The 23,480-nt window shown below is 42.3% G+C and overlaps 1 protein-coding gene across 5 annotated transcripts in view; it reads left to right on the top strand.

Annotated features, from left to right (window-relative positions):
* LOC144320103 (uncharacterized) overlaps positions 1–23,480 on the top strand; it is a 51,293-nt gene that overhangs the window by 15,809 nt on the left and 12,004 nt on the right. For 2 of the 5 annotated variants that reach the window (XR_013385687.1, XR_013385686.1), the window contains exons 2-3: positions 16,160–16,222; positions 17,607–17,715. Coding sequence is in view for 1 of the 5 variants with exons in the window: in XM_077908458.1 (XP_077764584.1) it covers positions 16,160–16,222 (63 nt within the window). In the remaining 4 variants the exon portion in view is untranslated. Of the gene's footprint in view, positions 1–16,159; positions 16,264–17,606; positions 17,716–23,480 lie in introns of all 5 variants that reach the window. The other 3 variants (XR_013385688.1, XM_077908458.1, XR_013385685.1) reach the window with 2 other exon arrangements.

The following is a 23,480-nucleotide window of genomic DNA, read 5'->3' as shown; positions in this document are numbered from 1 at the left end:
GGATAACTGCTCTTCTGTTAGGTAATATCATCAAACACTAGAGTTGGCTTTTTTCTCCTCATAGCAAGTCGACAAGCTAGACTTGTCTAAACCAGCATAAATGTCTCTAAAGAATCCATTCTCTCAAAAAGGTGAATTACAAGGGAACATCTCAGAGACTAAGTTGAGAACGTTGGCATTCCCATAACATGTGGTCTGCTCTTATTTGTAACAGAAGAGACAGACACACCAATTAATAGCCCTGTTAATAAAGGAGCTATGAGCTGAAGTCTTTGGCTAGGAAATTTGGGCCATATTGCTCAAAGGTACTAGGGCTACCTTTATGGTTCTTAGAATTCTAATAAGCTTACAGCCACAGGTGAGGTAGCGCTGTTGTCTATCTCTGAGCCAACTCACACACCTCAAAAACAAATAGATACAGTTACTCGTGTGCCACCGTGGGAACGTACCATAAAACCAACAGAAAGAAAAATAATAAACATGTCATCTAATAAGTACATGCTATGATGCGTAGCTTCAGGTTTTCTATAGCTGAGCTTTATTACAATAACCACAACATGAAGAGCTTTGGGAAGCAGAACGATAAGGTCAACATGTAGGCCAAAAGAATCCATCACTCAAACCGTCTTCTTTTCAAAACACAGCTATCTGTGCTGAGCTAGAGCTAAGTACTTGGCACCAGAAGACTTTGTTCATCTCAGTAGCCTCATAGATAAAAATAAAACTGGTAAGCCTGAATTGAAACTCAGTTTTTGATAGGTCATAGAAGTTTTGTCAGTAAATTCTTCGTTATCAATCTTAGAAAAGATTCTATTTTAATTAATCTGATATGTAATCAGGCTCTATGTTATAGAAGTCTCCAGGTAATCTGTCATGGAAGCTTACAAATTAGAAAAATGTGCATTTCCTGAGAGTCTCAATATGCCTCATGTGTAAGCATTATATGTGATTATTACCTGGTGGGCTTAAAATGCTGTATAAGAAAATATTTTTAGATTTTTATGTAAAATGACAATTCTATCCTCAATTTACCATGGTGTGATTCTTAATTTTAAATATATGACAATTCTCCAGAAAAAAATTAACCCCTGAGCAATTTCTTTTAATTCAAAAATATAATGCCATTGTGCTAATTTTGTCTCATTAAACCAGAATGTGGTAGCTGAGGACAGGGATTTTGTTTTCTCACATCTCCTCAACACCTACATCGGTGCCTAGCATTGTGGGTACTCGATAAATATTTGTCAAATGAATGAGTGAATTTTATGTTAAGCCTGCAAAATGTGTATATTGTAGTTATATACTGCATGAAGTTTGTGATTATGGTTATCACAGTAAAAACAGAGATTGCCTTTTGATGTTTGCATCTCCCTACATATGAACAGGGAGCATCTAGTCCATTTTGCTTTATTTTATTTTAAAATCTTATCTATTTATTCATGAGAGACACAACAGAGAGGCAGAGACATAGGCAGAGGGAGAACCAGGATCCCCGAGGGGAGTCTAATGGAGGACTGGATCTCAAGATCCCGGGATCATGATCTGAGCCAAAGGCAGACACTCAACCACTAAGCCACCCAGGTGCCCCTAGTCCGTTTTAATACTGATTATTGTGTCAAACAGAACTGGTCCTTTTCTGGCCTGGAAAACTTTCTGCTTCCATAAAGAATCTTAGTGAAATGAATGCTCTACAGGAAAATGTCCAATTTTAAGTAAATCATAAAGAATTCACTTAATTCATATAATCGCTGCTTTGGCTATTTCCCATAATAGATTTGTTTGTGTGTGAAATGGGAAACATATCTTGGTTTTGGTTTTGTTCTACCCCTGATCTGCAGAATTAAAGTGCTGTATGTGTTTGGTGTGTGAGAGCTCCAGCTTGCATGTGATGTATTATCTACCTCACCTTAGCCTTTAGTTGTGTGTGCAGAAGCTTGCTGGCAAAAAATAAAGGCTCTACCTCTAGAGAAGTATTAAGTCTTAGTTCTTTCAGAAATTCATTCTATTGCAAAATCCTAGCGCTCGAGTAGTTCTAATTTTTTTTTCTATGAAGTAGAAAAGCATACGTATGAGGGGCAAAAGAATTATTGGCAGTGATTAAAATATTTGGCCGTGCAATCCAGGGAGAGGAATTTCATTGACGAGTATTTTTAAGTAGCCACGGTGCCGGGACCTGTATAAGGCACTTTGGGAATTCAAAATAGAAAAAAATAAAGGATCTAACTGAAGGGACCTGTAGTTTATTGAAGAAGTGAAGCACATGCGGACGTGTGCACACACACATGCACACATACACACACACAAATTAATAAGAGAATAATTAAAAACAACACATGAATAATAATAATTGCAAGATGGCAAGATTAAAAGCTTATATAGAAATCCATGAGTACAAAGTGCCTTCTGAGAGTGGGATTCGTCAGGAAAAGCCCTCTGAAGTAGTGGGATTTGAGCAGCGCTCGTTAAATGCAGTATTTTCTGTTGCCTTTCATTCCACAAACGTTTGTGAAGGGCCTCTGTGGGCTGGGTCCTGGGTTAGTGAAAGTCTGGGGGGTCAAGATGAACGAGACAAGGTTGTGTTCCCAAGCCTAGTTGTTAATTTTGCCCCAGCACAGGATATATCTTGGATCATGTTAGACTTTTTACGTAACTGTTCCTAGATCTAGGCACTGATGTTGGCTTTCTGGTGACTGCAAGTGCAGGGAAAATCAGATGGGCAACAGAGGCTGTTACCTCAGACATCTCTCAGAGCTACTGTGGAAGAGGCACCCCAAAACCCTGGACCAAAAGGAATTTAACTAACATCTCAGGCACACACGTACACACTTCTTAAAATCATCAAGCATTTGGCCTATTCTGTCAAAAAGTATTCTAGTCAGTTTTGTGTCATTTTGCTCACAAAAAGTTGCTGCACTGAACTTTTCAACTAGTGGGGCAGCTGTTACAGAGATTAGGTTTAAAGGCTCCCTTCCGATTTCCACCCATGCTTTCAATCTCTAATACTTATGATATTGTATTGAAAGGTTTAAACAATTTTTCATGGAGGGTTTTTTTTTTTTAGCATTTCTTTTCTTTTAAGATTTATTTATTTATTTATTTGAGAGAGAGAGAGGGTGCACATAAGTGGAAGTGGCAGTGGGATAGAGAATCTCAAGCTGATCTGCACTGAAACGGGATCCCTAGCCGGGCTCCATCCCACGACCCAGAGATCAGAGCTGAGCCCAAACCAGGAATGGAGACTCCACAACTGCTCCACCCTGGCACCCCTTAGGATTCTAATTGCTAGCTTTTTAAATTGCTAACTTTTAAAAATGAAAAGTGGCAGAAGCTGGCCTCGGCCAGCCTGGGTGAAGCCCTGCACTCCAGCCACCACCACCTCCCCAGTGGCCTCCGTGGGCATTTCCTGGCCCAGCTGGTGCGTGGCCGCCTTGCCGCTCTGGTCTGCTGGGGTTGCCCCTGATGCTGCACTCTCCCAGACGCCTTTGCCCAGTTCTGCAAACCCTACTGTCACCATCCCACATTTCAAAATCAGCGCATCCAACTTGAGATTCGCTATGTCCTCTCCCAAACAGGCTTCCTCTCCTGCTCACTGTGTCCTCACCAGTGTTCGATTTCCACCCCTGCCCAAGAACATGCTTTCCTGGCTTTCTTCCTACTTCTGGGCTCTTCTTTTTTTTTTTAAGATTTTATTTATTTATTCATGAGAGACACAGAGAGAGAGAGGCAGAGATACAGGCAGAGGGAGAAGCAGGCTCCATGCAGAGAGCCCGAAGTGGGACTCGATCCCTGGACTCCAGGATCACGCCCTGGGCTGAAGGCAGGTGCTAAACTGCTGAGCCACCCAGGGATCCCTTCTTTACCCATCCCTTTTGTAGATTCTTCTGCCACCTGTGCCCTAAACACAAGGGTTTGCCAGGTTCCTCTTGCCTTCTCTTTTCTGGTCACCCCATGTGACCTCCCACGGGAGCTCTTTGGAACCTGTGTCTCCAGCCTGGATTCCCGGCTCAGTGTGCCCAAAATTCTATCCTTGGTTTCTCCCCAGTGTTGCCTCCTCCTCTCTTATCGCGTGCTCCCCTGTCTTCAGGCAGCCAGGTGCATCTGCCCAGCCACTCCCACTGTCTGGGAATCGCCCTTGACCCTTTCCTCCACCCCACCTCTCACAGTCAGACAATCCTGTAATAATTTGGCCTCTTAATGGCTCAGCTGCTTAGACTCACCCTATGTCCACTGCATTGCGGCTGCCTTCATTCCAGCCCTTGTCATTTCTCAGCTGGATTTCCATGACACCATCAAAGTAAGCACTCATAACAGAAGAAAAAAACTAAAGTTGTGTTAACTTCAGGACTTGCTGCATGTGATGACATTTGCTAGTGCCAGGATTTGAACTACAGATTATATTGTTTCTTTGCTACTCACAACATCACATCGCCTGGGATCTTGCTAGAAATGTTGAATCTCAGGCCACCCCAGGCCCAGGAGAATCAGACTCTGCATTCAACAACATGCCCAGATGACCCATGTGCTTGTGAAGCCCTGTTCCAGGCCAGTTGCTAGGAGTCATGTGTGCAGAGAGTTAAACCCAACGCTTTCTCCATGGTCATGTCTTTGCTTCCCTTTCAAATGGACTTATCCAAGGTTTGAGGTGAGAATTTTTCTTTTTAAACTAAAGCCCCCCCCCAAAAAAATAATAAAAATAATAAACTAAAGCCCTTCTAACCAATAGCAATGCATCTTTATAATACAACTCAAGAAAGTCTTGGGGACACATGACAAGAGAAGTGAGGAACTCAGGTCACAGATGTGTGAGCTAGAGAATATCTGCTCCTCTAGGGTGCCGACTCCATGCCTGGCCATGCCCTGCACTGGTTTCTACCTATGCTAATGGGAAAGGTACCAAAAAAGCTACTTCTGAGAGGCCAGCTAATGTGGAGGGAAAAGATAACCACTCCCAGAGGTTTATTGCACTAACTGGTGGCCGACTTATATTCATGTATAGTCATGAGAAACAGCGGTGGAGAACACCTAAGGCTCAAGTGCATAGTGAGTTAGCAATAGATGTAATCACAAGACCCAAGAATTCCCAGCTTTCATTCCCTGGCTCCAGCAATGGGACTGCACACGTGAAATCATCCTTTTTACTGATTACTGAGTCCTCCTTTACAAAAATTTTTCTCTGGGTACTTGTCTCCATTTCTGAGGCCAAGTGCACGGAAGAATCATGAATGCCACCTCGTCTGCTGTGCGAGAGGTTTACTCTCCACATCTGCAGTGACATGCATGGCCCGTGTTCCCCTTCTGTGATGTCCCAGAGCTAGATCCAAAGACTGCTACTGCCTTACTGCTTATATAAGAAAATCTTTATCTTGGCTTTACAATTAACCCAGGAGTGCTCCATGGCAATACTGATGAGTTTGGAGAGACAACCAGAAGTCTGGGGGAAATGCGTATGAATTTCTTTTTTTACAAGTGGATGGTAGGGGACCCCTGGGTGGCGTTGCGGTTTGGCGCCTGCCTTTGGCCCAGGGTGCGATCCTGGAGACCCGGGATCGAATCCCACGTCGGGCTCCCGGTGCATGGAGCCTGCTTCTCCCTCTGCCTGTGTCTCTGCCTCTTTCTCTCTCTCTCTGTGTGACTATCATAAATAAATAAAAATTAAAAAAAAATTAAAAGTGGATGGTAGAGGATCCCTGGGTGGCTCAGCAGTTTAGGGCCTGCCTTCAGCCCAGGGTGTGATCCCGGAGTCCCCAGATCGAGTCCCACGTCGGGCTCCCGGCATGGAGCCTGCTTCTCCCTCTTCCTGTGTCTCTGCCTCTGTGTGTGTGTGTGTGTCTCATGAATGAATAAATAAAATCTTTAACAAATAAATAAATAAATGTGGATGGTAAAATTGATAACACTGAATCCAATCCCATTAAAATGGGTTGTAAAAAAAAAAGAAATAAAGTTTCCATGCTGCTAAGCTGCTTTTATGTGGCAGTGGCATCTCTGCCTGCAGCGTGCATGTTTGTGATGCTTCCTTTCCAAATCAAGCGGGAGCAAAGGTAGACCTGGGGTCTCCTGTCCCCACTCACCAGTCTTCCAAGAGAGAGACCCACCAACTCAATCTCTCTCTGACGAAGAGACTCTAGAGCCTTCAGATGGGAAAAAGGGAAAGTTTAATCAAGCACAGTTTCACAAATACGGGTGACTCATTGTGAAGTCCACACCGCAGAAAGCCGCCAGCGGGAACACATGATGCTGACCTAGTTTGCCAGAAGAGGATTTACTTTTTTTGGTGGTTGTGAATTTTTCGTCTTTATGAAGGGAGAGGAATTTAATGAACATTAGTTCTTAAGGAAGCCAGAGGCAGATCACTGAGGGTAGAGCCCAGTCCCCTCTGTCCTCCCCCTCCCCGGCCTCCCCAGGCCACTGGGCCTTGGCCCCAACCTTCGAAACCCTCATCTGTCCCCTGAAGTGGCAGATTTCCTTAACCTTTGACCTAAATTGTATCCGAACCTTCGTCTTGAGGAAGGAAAGTTTTGAACATTAAGCCACTAAAGACTTCAAAAGCCCCGGATTTACGTCCCGCTCTTTAGCAAGAATCCCAATACCCTTGTCTATGACCAGCACGTAAAGCGGAACCTGTTCATCCCAGTGCGAGCAGTGATACTCGAGGTGAAGGATTTGGTTTGGTTTCTTCTTTCTATTCACAGGATAAATGTGAACACAGCTTAAGACTCTCATTTCTCCCTCCCTGAAAGCACCTTAGAGGCATTTTATAAAAGTAAGTCCTGTGAGGATTTACGGGTCCAAATTTTAAAAGTCCCAAAGTTAGACTATCTGGTGATCTTTTTAGAACAGGTTGCATTTGAAGCATCCATGGCTGTTTTAATGGACTGCCCGCTATACTCCCAACGAAATTCATGGGGGATTTGCACTTAACCATAAACACACCCAGATGAGGGCATGCCTCAAAGAGAATATTGGAAGGGCAGAGTAAGTCTGAGAGGATTAACAGCAAAATAAAACCCAGATTAAATCAAATAACCAAAGAAAAATTAGTAGGACAAGAAAGATTTTGATGTTTGTAACAGGGAAAGGCTGACCTCAGTGTGTTGACAAACTAGAAGTACCCGGCAGACTTAAATCAAAGTCCAAAACTAACTTTGATTTATATTTGAAATTCTTCCGACTTGCTCTTTAAAAAAATCATTTACATTAGTTTTATTTGTCCTGTCAGTTAAAGTAACCGAGGCTGCCAAAACACTGTCATTTCTTATAACTGATTACTCTCCCTTCCCATGGCTGTCATATGTGTCTCAACTGCATTTGTCTTTGGAATGTTGTTCCTTTATTGCCTTTTGTGGGACCTGTCTTACTCTGGCATTTTTACCGCGGTAGACACATTGCTATATTACAGTAGGCCAAAGGTCATCTACACAGCCATCAAGTCTAAGAATGATTTTTTGGTTAATAAAACTAATTTTCTTAGCCAAGGGCTGCTTGCTGTGAGAAGGAGTTATATTTGCCAGGTCATGTTTTCTAGAAAGTGATAGAATGCCAGCCGTTAAACTATAATTGATGGTGCTACAGTAGTTTGTCCAAAAACAAAACATTCCCTTTCCAACATGTGGATTTTAAGTATGGTAGGAAATCTGAGGTTCTGTGTTAGATGACACAATGGAGTAAATATGCGTTTTGGGAGAATGTATAGCAAGTGTTATTTTCCTCCTGGCTCAGAAAGCACCTAGACAGAGAGAACAGAGTGGGGAGTGCTGATTAAGAGCCAGGATTTGGAGCCTCGGAGATGTGGAATAAAAAACTGCCTTCATCATTGACAGTGACCTTAGACAATTTAATAAACTCTCAGCCTTGGCTTTTTCATCTGTAAAATGGGCATGTCGGTAGTACGTGCCTCCTAGATTTATTTGGAGGATGAAATAGTATATGCCTAAAAGTGCTTAACTCCATGAAGTGTATGGGTCAGTGTAGGCTGCTTATGCTACAGAACACACTGCCTCATATTCCCCTGGGCCTAAAACAATGAGATAGTTCTTATTTATGCTACACGTCCATGTAGGTTAGTGGCGGGGTGGGGGGTCTGCTCATGACAGTCACTCAGGAATCCAGCAACATCTTGGACCTCATTGGTCCCATGCAGAGGGGAAAAGGGCTCTAGGGATTTCATGCCAGCGATCTGAGGCTCAGCCTAGACGTGACACATATCACTTCTCATCAAACTCATTGGCAGGAACCAGCCGTATGACCCCACCTATTCAGAAAGGCATATGCTCAGGAGGCAGACAGCGGGAAATACTTGGTGAACAGCACTAATGACTACAACAAAATTGTGTAAATACATACATACACCTATGTGTACAGATGTTTATCCATACATAGAGATGTGTATATGTTGTGTGTGTGTACACACACGCGCACAAAGAGAATTCCCAGTTCACTCTCTTTCCCCAGATGGAAATTCCCCAGAGGGGAATTACTTGAGGAGATCAGTAGCCCAGCAGGCCACAGTAACCACAGCCAGGACAGCAGAACAAGCCTCGGGCAGGAGGGGCCGCTGTCCTGAAAGCCGCAGGCAACCTGAGGCAAGAGAGGCGCTCAAATGGAAACTTAACGCACCTGGGTCCCTTTTCAAGGGCAGAGCTTCCCTCACTCCACAAGGAAGCAGCCCTTCCATCATTCTTATTAGGCATTCAGGGGAACGGAAGTATTTGAAATAATCTTTTCTTTCAGTAAGTCTATGCGGAACACGCAAAGTACTTGACAAGACAGTGAAGAGTCTGTATGGGTGACCTCATCCAACAGGCCACAGAGGATAGCAGCTTCTAGGTGGTAGGACACTCAGCTGCGGTCAGGGGACTAAGGCGAAATCCGCACTGAATGTGACTCTTGGCAAGACACCCTTCAACTCTGGAATCCTCAGTGTCCTCCCGTGTGCGGAGGGTGGGATAGGACCCGGCTTGACAGGAGTTTGGGTCGCAGAGCACAGATGAGATGACTGTGACTCCAAAGCACATGGCGGAACCGCTGTCCACAGTAGACACCCAGGAGCCTTCGTCTGTCCATTTGTTCGTTCAGTCCACTCCTCAGGGGTCATGGATCATTCCTTGTGCTCCTTAGGAAGTGCAATGTTCTATTCATAGAACCAATAGAACCAATGCTGGTTCTATTCATAACAGCATTTTCAGAAGTAGAGTTTCCCAAATAAACTCTAGTTATGTAGTGATGTGCACACAATGGTACAAACACCGAGGGCCTCCTTGGCAGGTGCAGAGATCTGAGCTATCAAAGTGTCCCTGGGCTCCTCACCACGGGTCAGAATTGCCTTCCCAACCCGACTGATGGGTCAGAACTAATCAGAGGTGGCCCTGGCTAATTGGCAAGATGCCAACTTAATCTGCTCCACTGTCCTCTCTTGGGTCTGAGCCGTGGTGCCTATCCCAGGATAGCCATTTCCCTGGGGATACCCAGCACCTTCTAGAACGCAGGGCTCGGCAGAAAGAGTCTGGGGCTAGAACTGGCAAGACCCAGGTCCAGATCCTGATTCTGCTGCTGAGTGACCTCATTCAACCCACTTCATGAACTCCCTCACCCTCGGTTTCCTTTGGTGTAAATGTGGGATCTGAATTAGGTTGCTGGTTTTCAAACCTTCCTTCCCCTCATCTTCAGAACCCAAGGCAATCCTGTGGTCCCCGAGGTCCCCGAGGCAGAACAAACACCAGCAGAGCTGCTCTGGATTCCAGTGGGATGAGCTCCAAGGTCTCTCTTGACCACATCCTTTGCAGTAATCATTTCTCACTCTGTGAGAAGCTTCTTCAGCTCCCTGTGTTTCTTCCATCACACAGGTTTCTGGTGCCTGGAAGTCAGAGAACACCCCATTATGTGGAGACTTACAAGCCTTTATTAGGATGAGAGGGGGCTCACACATAAAGCCACTGCCCCCTTTGTTGTGAATTGAGTGGTCACTTTGCCTTCAGCCACCTCTGAAGGATGTGAGGGAACAGAATCTAGACAGAAAAGATGAGGCTACGGAGAAACGACTGCCCTGAGACCTGAGTCAGAGGCAGGATGAGAACAGCTTCGACCCCAGCAACTCATCTGCACCAGGATCACGTCAAGAAGGCCTCAAGGACCAGGGGGTTATGGAGAGGAGGCCCCTGGGGCTGGCCACAGCACAGCCAGGCTACAGCAACCCTTCCTCCCAGGTGCTTATACTTGCTACCTCAGGGAGCCAGTTTGAGGTAGGAGGAAAGACAAAGGAATGTGACCTCACTTGTGGAGGGGAGCAAGGTGGTGGCATCATAACGGTCAACTTGTTCTCTTCGGAGGGGGAACACTTACCCCCATGCTCAACTGGCCCTTTTCTCCTCATGGCTCTGGAAGCCGGCTGTGGAGGTAGCATGCGCTGGGCAGCCACACCAACAGCCAATGTGCTTTGAACATTTACTTCAGACAAGCCCTGTGCTTGACAATGGGCACATGTTATTTTAAGTAAGCCTTATGCCCAACGTGGGGCTCGAACTCACCACCCCCGGATCCAGAGTCTGCACTATGCTGACTGAGCCAGTCGGGCACTTGCACACCTGATTTCAGTTCATCGTTAACAACCTTCTGAGGCTGTCACCCTAACATCTCTAGATGAGGAAACAGTGTTAGAAATTAGGAATTAAGAAATTTCACACAGACCCAAAATTCAAACTTCACATATATCTGATTGGAACTCTTGTACTTTTATTTTTTTCATCGTTTTCATCTCTTCGCTCTCTTCTCTCCTTTTTTTCCCCTACTTAAGCCCATCTTTGGCTTTCCAGCACCTATAGAGAGAAGTCCAGCCCCCTCAGTCTTGCTTCCCAAGCATCTTTCTAATAACGCCACATCCTTCGCAGATTCATTCGGCTGCCACCACATCACCAAGTACAGCACCAGCTGCCCCACTTCTTGCTCTTTCCCAAACATGACCTGTGCCCTCTGTTTCTGTGTCTTTGCCCATGCTCTTTCTTGTACCCAGAACTCCCTTTCCGTGTTCATTTGTTTGTTGATTCCACATAGATTGAGCTCCTCTTGTGTGCCAGGCTCTGGGGTTACGGAGGGCAATAAATCCAGGTCTCTGACCTCAACCAGTTTACAGTCTGGTGGGACACACAGAGAGAGGCATCAGGAAATTACATACCAAGGGGGGTGGGCACATTGTGAGCTCACTGGGGAGAACGAACTCGGATTTTGGGGGTAGGGAGGGGGTGCAGGGAATGATCATTCACATCAAGGGGTTTTTCACAGGAGGTAATGCCTGAGTTCAGGATTGAAGAATGTTCCTAGACGTGCAAGAGGGAATGAGAGAACTGGTGAAGATGTGAAAATAATTTGAAACTTTCAAATGGGTAAAGTGAGAATAAGGGAGGAGGAGTGACAGATGAGGCTGGAAGGGGCTTTCGGATCTTGGAAAGGATTTTGGACTCATAACTTGGAAAAAATGGACAGCTACTGTGGGATTTCTGTACTTAAGGGAGGAAACAACAATCATATTTGCAGCTTTGGTTAAATCAATTTGAAAATAGTTTAGGGAAGATGCCAGAAACCTAAACATTTCCAAGACTTGAGTAAAGCTGGTCAAAAGTAAGAAAACACATGAGAAAGTTGTTCATGTCCTCAAAGAAATATATTTCCTCCCATTTTCTTGAAGACATTGTGACCTTAATTTATCTTTTTGTTTTTCATTAGTTTTATTTTTTAATAGATATAATAAATGAATAAAAGGAACATTTTACTCTCCTCTTAGCCATTAAGAGTTACTAACAGTAAATACTTTGATGAGTGGCAATGCTTTGATTTCTTGCCTCAGTGGGGAAGAACATGGGGCAGGAGCTGAAGTGAGCTCTGGTAAGCAGGCCCCAACTGAGGGGTGCAGCCCCCACTCAGGGCCAGCTGACTGTTGCCATGCAAGAGTATGAGACAAATCTAGACCTCCGCGTTTTCAAAGAAATCTTGAGATCAAAATTTTTATTGTAAAAATATGCCAATTTTAAATTAAACAAAATAAACATACCAGTCAAATTAAGGTTGCAAGATTAAGCAAACATAAGTACAGGACACTGTTAAATTTGAATTTCAGATAAACAATGAATGAGTAAAAATACATCCCAATTATTGCCTGAGACATAATAAAACACGATTTATTGTTTATCTAAAATCAAATTTAACTGGTGTCAAACAGAGCTTACACATGGATCACATTAGGTATGTGAGCTACCAGTTGGCAGCCTGTAGCATCGATCAGTGGTTCTGGACTATTCCTGAAGAGTGCCACTTTTTTGTTTTTTTGGTTTTTTTTGTATATTTTTTTATTGGAGTTCAGTTTGCCAACATATAGCATAACATCCAGTGCTCATCCTGTCAAGTGCCCCCCTCAGTGCCCGTCACCCAGTCACCCCAACCCCCCACCCACCTCCCCTTCCACTATCCCTTCTTCGTTTCCCAGACTTAGAAGTTTCTCAAGTTCTGTCACCCTCTCTGATATTTCCTACTCATTTTCTCTCCTTTACCCTATAATTCCTTTCACTATTTCTTATATTCCCCGTATGAATGAAACCATATAATGTTTGTCCTTCTCTGATTGACTTACTTTACTCAGCATAATACCCTCCAGTTCCATCCACGTTGAAGCAAATGGTGGGTATTTGTCGTTTCTAATGGCTGAGGAATATTCCATTATAAACATAGACCACATCTTCTTTATCCATTCATCTGTCAATGGACACCGAGCCTCGTTCCACAGTTTGGCTATTGTGGACATTGCTGCTATAAACATCGGGGTGCAGGTGTCCTGGTGTTTCATTGCATCTGTATCTTTGGGGTAAATCCCCAGCAGTGCAATTGCTGGGTCGTAGGGCAGGTCTATTTTTAACTCTTTGAGGAACCTCCACACACTTTTCCAGAGTGGGTGTACTATGTTTTCATAGCAAACAGCTCATGTCAACATGTTCATTATGATGAAATAAAACTCATAGATGATACAATCTATCTACGTGCAGTATTTTTTAAATCAACATAATGCCCTAATTATAAGATAAAGAAGAAATAAAAAGAAAATTATTTCAACAGTCAATTGCTTTGGCAGCACAATATTGACTGTCTGGCAGGACATTCGAGGGACATGTGGCTGCCCCAGGTACTGCAGGGTGTCTGGACCCTGATAATTAAATGCTTGCACTGCCTCACGATCTTCAAGATAACAAAAAGTACCCCCCACCCTGGTCACCTTTCCCAAATGCCCCCTAGGTGGGGTGCTGTTCCCAGTAATGAACACCAGTTACAGAAAGGATTGGTGTTGTGGAGGGGAGAGGCAGAAAATGGTCCTTGAGGCTGGGAGCACAGGTGGCTGCTTTTATCTAAGGGAGAAATGGCTGGGGAATCAACTGGAAGTTAGGTAGTAGGGAGGAAAGAAAGAGTCAAATGGAACCATTCAAATAGGGAATACAGGTGTAGGACTTTACTTCAGAATCAATCAATGAATTCCATTTATTGAGCTTGAGATTTCTATAGGAGATCTAAGAGTTACCATCTGCTTGGCTACGGAAGTGTGTGTGTGTGTGTGTGTGTGTGTGTGTGATATTCTGAGGTCTAAGGTGGACCCAGAAATTTGGGAATGAGCAGCATATCATCTACACACACAGAAGTCATGGGAATGGGTGAGATCCCTCACTGGGAGACTGCAGAGTAAGAGATGATATGGTCCACAGATAATAGCTCTGGAAAACACCAACTTTTATAAGATGCCAAGCCTCTATCATGGAGGGGTAAAGCAGTTTCCAGAAAGAAAGTGGGGAATCTAGGAGAAAGTAGTATAATAAAAGGTATGACATAGAGAGATGTATGAGGCCAACTCTGCATAGACAACCTACAGAGAGGACAACAAGATAAGAGTTGAACAAATGTCCAATCAAAAGATCCCCGGTGGCCTGACTGCAGTTTCACCACTGTGCTAAGTGTGGAAGCCTGCTTAGGGTTGAGGAGGAAATGCAGATAAGGTGTGCAAGGTGTGCAGACCACTCTTTCCAGGGTCATGGCTATGAAGGAGTATGAGAGTCTATTCACCTATTTTCTTTTTAAGATTTTTTAAAAAATAATCTCAAAATCCAATGTGGGGCTTGAATTCACAACCCTGAGATCAAAAGTCATATGCTCCACCAACTGAGCCAGCCAGACATTCCAATCCTCTTCACCTTTAAGGTCCTCCTCATATGAGGTCTCTGAAGTTTCTCTTCCCATCTGTATTTCTCAGGCTGCTTTTGTGGGTAAGTATCAGAAAACTGAACTCAAACTGGCTTAAAAAGTAAAATCCAGTAGTGGCCTAAAGGATACTGAAAAAGGTTCAGCATGGACTTCAGGCATAGTTTGATCAGGGCTTTGGATCCAATTCTCTCAGTTCTTTCCCTTTGTGACTTTCCTATCTTATTTATTTATTTAAAAATATGTATTCAGTAGGGGTGCCTGCCTGGGTCAGTCGGTTGAGTGTCCACCTCTTGATTTCGGCTGAAGTTATGATCTCAAGGTCCTGTATGTATGCTCTCTCTGTCTCTCTACAATAAATAAATAGATTTTTAAAATAACTTTCTCTGTTTTTGTGATATGACAGTAAGCAAAACTAATTGAAGGTCCCTGCCCTTGTGGAACAGGCATTCAAATAGGAGAAGATACATATTTTTTAAAAGTGTATATATGTATGTATGTATGTATTTTATACTTATATATTTATATTTTATATACATAAATTTTACACATATATAAATCATCTATCATGTTAAATGATGACAAAGCCTATGGAGAAATAAAAACATAATGCAGGTGGAGGATGATTGGGAGTGCAGGAAGTGGTGGGTAGTAGTTTGTGTAGGTGATCAGGGAGCCTTCATCAAGAAAATGGCATTTGAGCAAAAGCCATGAAGATGTAAGAGAGACATGTGGATGGCTTGGGGAAGAGTGTTCCAGGCATAAGAAACAACCAGCACAAAGATCCTGAGCAGGAATATTCCCTGCATGTTTAAACAGAATTGGGAGGCCAAGATAGCTGAAGTGGAGTGAGTAAGGGATTAGCAGTTGAGTATTAGATCATGGAAGTAACAGAGGGCCAAGTCACATGGGCCACTATAAGGGCTTTTCATCGGCAGGGCTTTGAGTTAAAGAGTAAATGATCCAACTCAAGTTTAAGAGGATCTCTGTGGCTGCTGTGTTGAAAGTAGACTGTAGAGAAGTGAGGATGGAATCTAGGAAACCAGTTAGTAGACTCAAAAGAGTCTGTTGATCTTGGCAAGAAATAATATGGCAGGACCAGGGTGGTAGTAGGGGAAGTGATGAGACATGGTGAGATTCGGGAAAGAATCTGAATATAAAGCTAACAGGATTTCCTGACAGATAGGATGTGAGACATGATGGAAGAGTCAAGAATGTCTTCAAAATTTTTGGCTTAGCCGGTCTGGGGAGGAAGATCCAGTCTTAGGTTTCAGACATGTGGAATTTTAGAAGTCTATTGGACACCAGGTGAAGATGTCAAGTAAGCAGAGGGATCTGAATCTACATTTGGGAGAGAAGTCTAGACTGGCAAGATACATTTCAAAATTGTTGGCATACAGATAATACTTAAAGCCATACAACTGGATGAATCAGCAAGGAAGCCAAAGTAGGTAGAGAAGAGAAGACCAAATGGAACCACAGGGCCCTCAAAACCAAGAGGTCTGAGAGAAAAAGGGAAGGGCAAAGGAGACTTGTGATGGAAAGAAAATGGAAGGAAGGGTGGAATTTTCAAACAAAAGTCGTAAGTTTCCATCCGAGTGCATCAGTTTAGGTTCCTTGAACCAGTCCCTACAGCCAATGAAAATAAGAGTCTGGTTTTGAGCTAATCATCTGCCAGGAGTCTTGGAGTGGGTTGTACTTGTGAAGACTCATCCCTGGCACCAAAATGGGAAACAATCCCTTAGGGTCCCACCCAAAGGAAGAACTGAATATTTGGAAGCAGCCAATAAAGTGAGTCTATGACCTTTCCACACATTCTCCAGGAGGAATTGATCATTTGCTCTGATATAGTCTCAGATTCTTTCATTCATAGTGATAACTTCAGAGTTATTATACTGTTACACAGTTGGCTATCTTATTTACCAATTTCTCTCAGGTTGTTAGCTCCTTCAAGAGGAACCATGGGGTGTTCATCTTTGAACCCGAGGACCAAGCCCAAGTGAGTATGTGTTGAAGTGAGTTAACTATGAACGCGCAAAGGTATGTAAATTTTTGGTCTTTCCATGTCAGCTCCTGGGTGATCTGAAGCCTTAAAAGGAAAAAAATTAAAACTTTGAATAGCTTTATCTCTCTGTTACATAACCACATGGACCTTCACCTGGCTAATCTGCCTTTATGAAGCTATTTCTTAATGAATATAGCTGCAAGAACAAATACCTTTGAGACAAGGAACTCTAAAAGACATTTTTGGTAATTGAATACACACAGCTAATGGCTGAGAGTTCAAGTGGTTAAAAGACCTATAAATTCATTGTATATATCGTGTGTGTGTGTGTGTGTGTGTGTGTGTGTGTAAAGAGAGTTTATGAGAACTGATTAAAACTCAAATGATAATGTAGTTGGCCAAAGACAGTATAGTGCACCAAGAAAGTAAAATCCTTAGAAGGAAATCAAATGGATGGGCATATGCTCTCTGTGCAGTTATGATTTTTTTGGACATGATTTGTCCCATGGCATATCGGAATCTTTACAGTGAACTGTATTATTATGGAATTCTAATTAATTATATGTTTGGCCCCAGTAAAGCAACATAGACCTTCTCAAAACAGTATAAATATAAAAAAAAATTTTTCCGCCCAGTATTTGAGTGAAAAAAAAAAGAATGACAAAAATTAAACACCCAAAATATTATAAAATATATTCATTCAATCTATCATGGACATTACACTTATTTGGAAAGATTTTCCATTGTTACCACCTCCCATAGACATATCAGTATATATTCATCTACATGGGTATTTTCAGAAATTTAAGCATTAATATAACTCCTTTAAATTCTAAAAGATTCCAAAGGTTTACTTGTTTGCTTGTTTGTTTTTAGAAGATAATGGGAGGATACTGAAACAGTCCCTTTGAATCTTGAAGGCATTTGATGCAACAAAATATTTGATTCTTATCAATAAATTGTCAGTATTTAAAATTTCCTTTTGAAGGCAAATTCTTTAGTTCTTATGAAAAGCATTGATCATACGGATTAAGACAAAGAAGTGCCAGTCACTGCTACGGAATCTATCAGCTCAACCTGTACGGGGTGCTCGGCAACTCTTGGATTATTGAGCAAGTTACTAATTTTGTTAGGCTAGACTCTTCACAGTGAAATAAAAAAGAGGGCGCATCTGAAAAACCAGATAGTGTAATGAGTAAGACATTTGGTAAATAAGAGCAATTAAAAATCAAAAACAGCTCACATCTGAAAAAACAGATAATAGAGCAGGTAAGACATTCGGTCAATAGAACCAAATAATGGTGTTGCAAACCTCAACCTGAATCAGCTACCCAGCGTGCAACTCTACGTCAAATGGTTCTTTTCCCCCCTTTACTAGGTCTATCTAGATTCTTGAAAAATGGAGGTAAACTCCAAAGGTCACAAAGAAGTTGCCTGGCAGTGTTCTCCTGACTGGGGTGAAACTAGAAATGCAGTGAGATGAGCAGGTATGTGTACCTTTGGGTTTGTGTTAGAGGGCAGTGGACCTCCCCTCAGCAGCTCTGAGATGAGGGGCCCCATAAAGTAGAGAGGAGCTGGCCAGGAGTTTAAATGGAGAGAGGGCAAGTCGGGTGCAATGGGAAGGCTTGCGTTCTCCCACACAGCACTCTTCCTCTCCGTTTGGTGGTGGAGATGGGGGCTCTGTTGTTATGTCGTTATTCTCTGTTCACTTGCAGGGCTATCTTCCTTTTTGCCCTTGAAAATGGCATTAAATAATTCTGTGTGCGTGCATTTGAGAAAGCCAGGGCAATATCCTATTAATCCGCTGAGCCACTTCAACAACTTAAAAATGATCAGAGCACGGTTGATGACCGCGTTGGTCAGCCTGCGAGAGCTTTACAGAAGGCCATTCCATTTAAGGGATCTTCCCTTCTGTGGTCCCCCAGACCTCCTCTGCCCAACAGCTCGGCGGCCTCCCCATGGCCCATTGTAGCCATCCTTCCAGGACGCAGGGGTCAGTTTTGGGGGAGATCGTTGCCTTCTCCCTCCAGGGAGCAACTTCTCTTCGCAAGGATTCTTTTTCCCAGCAAGCAAAGATGACCTGGAAATTTGATAGTGCCAGAGTTACAAACTATACTTTCTCAAGAGAGAAATATTACCTTATAGAAACTAGCGTTTATCCTGCTGAGAAACTGTACTGTGCTCTGGGGATTGTCTCTTATTAGAGCCGTGAGAGCGGAGGAAAGCATGTAGAGCTATCTTCCACAAAAAGGCTGCTGGAATCGTGGATGACCCTGAAAAGAAACTGCAGTGTTACTTGGGAGGAGGTAGGGAAAGACAAAAATGTCAACGTAAGCCAGTACATTCCCAGTGCAGATTGAGCTTGAATACTCTGAAACACACCAGGAGGAAAGTTCGCAAGGTTTCGAAACTCCCGGGTGATGGTGGAGCTCTTGGCTAACTTCCCCGAGCATTAGTCGGCATTATAAATGTCTTTTGAGCCCATGAAGTCCCATAAGAACAAAAAAACGGTTATGGGGATTTTTAGTATTTAATCTGCAGGGGAACTGAAGCCTTTATTTGCCATTTCTCAATGAAAACAAACTTTTATCATATAGAATACGTTGGGGAAGATTGAGAAATCATTTTATAACAAAAAAGGTTTTCAATCAGTTAAATATCATTCATTGAGCACTGATGGTGCTCCGGGCATGGAGACGGGATGGGATTGTGTCATGACTACAAGCCCAGGCCCTACTCTCAGGACACTAACACTCTAGCAGGCAGGACAGGTACAGAGCGAGTGTGATGAGCCCGTCATACCTAACAACTGTCAGCTTAGCGTTTACAGTCTCCTCACTCAAAGGTAACTAAGTACATCCCTTTGTAGGATTTAGTACAGTAGAGAGAATGCATCCCTTAAAATACTCATGGTGCCTTTTTCCCTACAAAACTGTCTTTTGGATAGGCAGGTAGTTGGATGACTTATATTTCTTCTCAGGGAACCAGAAAGCCTCAACCATTCTTATATAATAAATACCTTACAGTGAAGTTAGGTTGTGTCTCAAGAAGCTGTTGTTTTCCTTTTTGACTTTTCAGACATATTTATTCCCACATCTTCTCCAAATCTGTTTTTTTCTTTAAGTTTTATTTACTTGGGGATCCCTGGGTGGCGCAGTGGTTTGGCGCCTGCCTTTGGCCCAGGGCGCGATCCTGGAGACCCGCGATCGAATCCCACGTCGGGCTCCTGGTGCATGGAGCCTGCTTCTCCCTCTGCCTGTGTCTCTGCCTTATTCTCTCTCTCTCTCTGTGTGTGACTATCACAAATAAATAAAAATTAAAAAAAAAAAAGTTTTATTTACTTAAGTAATCTCCACACCCAACATGGGGCTCAAACTCACAACCCCAAGACCAAGAGTCACATGTTCATCTGACTGAGCCAACTAGGTGCCCATCCAAATCTGTTTTTACTCTGATTTCCTTTGTCTTTTTTGAAAAATATGTGTAATGGTGCAGGCAAAATTAGGAATTCCCAAATATCTCATTGTGCCAGTCAGAGGTATAAGATCTACATTTCTAAATAATGATAAATGTCCACGTTGGCAAACCCTGGCAATGTCTACTTACACCAAAACTATGAGCAGAAACATTTTTTCTTCAGGTGAAAGTCTGAATTTTAGAATTTTATTTTCAATTTTAATTACAGATATTTTCAAATATACACAAAAGTGGTAAGGACAGTCTACAAACTCCAGCATACTCAGCATTTCATCAATTTTATTTCACCAATATAGCTTTCTCCACCACACGTAGACACTTTTTTTTTCCCTTCCTGGAGTGTTTGTTTATATATGTGTAAGTAATCCCTACACTCAATGTGGGCTCAAACTTACAACCTCGAGATCAAGAGTCACATGTTCTACCGACTGCCAGGCACCCATGTTCTGGAGTATTTAAAATCAAATTTCAGACACTATGTAATGTCACTCACACACACTTAAGTACTCACATCTAACAGATAAAGATACTTTAAATGTCACATACCGCTCTTCCCCCAAGCGGCCTGAGGTGACCTCCGGAGATGGTTCGCTACTCGCTGGACCCAGAAAACCCTACAAAATCATGCAAGTCGAGAGGTTCAAATCTTCGTGTTCACTTTAAGAACACATGTGAAACTGCCCGGGCCATCAAGGGTATGCATATTCGAAAAGCCACCAAGTATCTGAAAGATGTCACTTTGCAGAAGCAGTGTGTGCCATTCCGTCGCTACAATGGTGGAGTTGGCCAAACAGTGGGGCTGGACACAGGGTCGGTGGCCCAAGAAGAGTGCTGAATTTTTACTGCACATGCTTAAAAATGCGGAGAGTAATGCTGAACTTAAGGGTTTAGATGTAGATTCTCTGGTCATTGAGCACATCCAGGTGAATAAAGCCCCCAAGATGCGACGTAGAACCTACAGGGCTCATGGCCGGATTAATCCATACATGAGCTCTCCCTGCCACATTGAGATGATTCTTACTGAAAAAGAGCAGATTGTTCCTAAACCAGAAGAGGAGGTTGCACAGAAGAAAAAGATATCCCAGAAGAAACTGAAGAAACAAAAACTTATGGCCCGGGAGTAAATTCTGCATAGAATAAATGCAAATAAAATAAATAAATAAATAAATGTCACATACCATTTCTACAACTAACAAAATTAACAAAAATTCTTTGGAATCGGGTCACACAACCCATAGTCAAGTTCCCCTGACTAATCTAAAAAATGACTTTTGGGGTGCCTGAGTGGTTCAGTGGTTGAGCATCTGCCTTTGGCTCAGGTCACGATCCCGGGGTCCTGGGATGGAGTCCTGCATCGGGCTCCCTGCAAGGAGCCTGCTTCTGCCTCTGCCTATATCTCTGCCTGTCTCTGTGTCGCTCATGAATAAATAATAAATAAATAAAATCTTTTTAAAAATAAATAAATAAAAATTAAAAATGACTTTTTATCATTTGTTCAGATCAGGATCGAAAAATGACCATACAGCAGCATACTTTGTTGTTCTATTTCTCAATTTTCTTTTCATCTATGATTCATCCCTTCCCCTTTTATTCTTACCATTAGATTTGAAAGAACGAAGTCATTGAATTTGTTGATTTTCTCACATTCTGGATTTGGCTCTTAACTTCTCCTGGGATTGTTCAGTTTATTCTTCTAGCCTCCTGTTGGTTCCATAAATGTGTAAATCTATAAACTCAATTAGAATTAGGTTCATCCTTTCCTCCCTCCTTCTTTCTTTCCTCCTTCCTTCCTTCTTTCCCTCCTTCCTTCTTCCCTTCCTTCCTCCTTCCTTCCTTCTTTCCTTCTTCCCTTCTTTCCCTCCTTCCTTCTTCCCTTCCTTCCTCCTTCTTTCCTCCTTCCTTCCCTCCTGAGGTGGGACTTAATTCCGGGTCTCCAGGATCAGGCCCTGGGCTGAAGGCGGCGCTAAACCGCTGAGCTAGCCGGGCTGCCCCCCAATGTATGTTCTTATAATTATTTTCATCTTTTATATTCATGATTATGAGCCTATTCTTAATCTTACATATTTCTCTCTATATCATTTTTTTCTATTCCAGTAACAATTTACTGATTTTATTACATCATTTTTTCATAACATCATTTTTTTTCCTTTTTCTATTTTTGTTTTTCTATTTTATCAGTTTTATACTTTGTCTTTTTAAATCCCTACTGCATACTTCCTTTGATTTATTTTGTTTTTATTTTACTAATTATTTAGATGAATATGTTAATTTCCTAGGGCTGCTATAACAAAATACCATACAGTGAGTGGCTTAACCAGCAGAAATGTACTTTCTCACTTTCTCCATTCTGGAGGCTAGAAATCCAAGGTCAAGATGTTAACAGGTTTGATTTGTTCAATCTTTTTCCAAGTGCATGGCTCCCTTGTATCTCTTTGTATGTCCAAATTTCTTCTTATAAGGACACCAGTTATACTGGATTAGAGCCCACTCATAGGACCTCAGTGGACCCTAGTTACCTCTTTAAAGGCTCTGTCTCCAAATATAGTCACATTCTGAAGAACTGGGGTTTGGACTACAACATACGAATTTTGGGTAGATATAATTTAGGCCATAATAATGAGTTTAAATTACATTTTCAATTTTCTTCAAACACGAAGGAATTTGAGGTTGTGCATTTTCCTCTGAATATAATTAAGCTGTTAATATAAAATATTTAATGTAAATTATTCTTTTTCCCATGCTTTCTAGATAGCATGTAATGTCATTTTAAAATTTCTTTGAGGGACGCCTGGGTGGCTTAGCAGTTGAGCGTCTTCCTTCAGCTCAGGGCATGATTCCTGGATGCTGGGATCCAGTCCCGCATCAGGCAAGCTGCATGGAGCCTGCTTCTTCCTCTGCCTATGGCTCTGCCTCTCTCTCTCTCTCTGCTTCTCATAAATAAATAAATAAATAAATAAATAAATAAATAAATAAAATCTTTTAAAAAAATTAAATTTCTTTTATTCAGAGGTTATTTAGGAAAGTGTTTCTTAACTTCCAAAATATTAAGATAATTTTAGTCATTAGTTTGTTATTTATTTGTAATATTCTTGTAGTTCTGTGAGTACTTTACCTGAGTTTTAAGGATTTTTTTGTAGTCAAATATATCATCAATTTTTGCACATTTTATAGTCATAAAAAATGCATGCTCTGTATTGGTAGGATACCAATGTAATATAATTTTATTAGTCTACTTTATTGCTTATATTATTTAATTTCTCTGTCCTTATCTTTTTTTTTTTTTTTTTTTTTTTGTATTTATTCTATGCAGAATTTACTCCTGGGCCATAGTTTTTTTTTTTCTTCAGTTTCTTCTGGGGTATCTTTTTCTTCTGTGCAACCTCCTCTTCTGGTTTAAAAACAATCTGCTCTTTTTCAGTAAGAATCATCTCGATGTGGCAGGGAGAGCTCATGTGTGGGTGGATCTGGCCATGAGCCCTATAGGTTCTATGTCACATCTTAGGGGCCTTGTTCACCTGGATGTGCTCAGTGACCATAGAATCTACATCTAAACCCTTAAGCTCAGCATTACTCTCTGCATTTTTAAGCATGTGCAGTAAAAATTCAGCACTCTTCTTGGGCCACCGACCCTGTGTCCAGCCCCAGTGTTTGGCCTGTGCACACCTACCAACTCCACCATTGTAGTGATGGAATGGCACACATTGCTTCTGCAAAGTGACATCTTTCAGATACTTGGTGACTTTTCAGATATGCATACCCTTGATGGCCTGGGCAG

This window comes from Canis aureus, chromosome 9, assembly GCF_053574225.1.
Source record: "Canis aureus isolate CA01 chromosome 9, VMU_Caureus_v.1.0, whole genome shotgun sequence".
NCBI lineage: Eukaryota > Metazoa > Chordata > Mammalia > Carnivora > Canidae > Canis > Canis aureus.
Note: the sequence above shows the minus strand (reverse complement) of the source record. Positions and strands in the feature narration are given on the sequence as shown.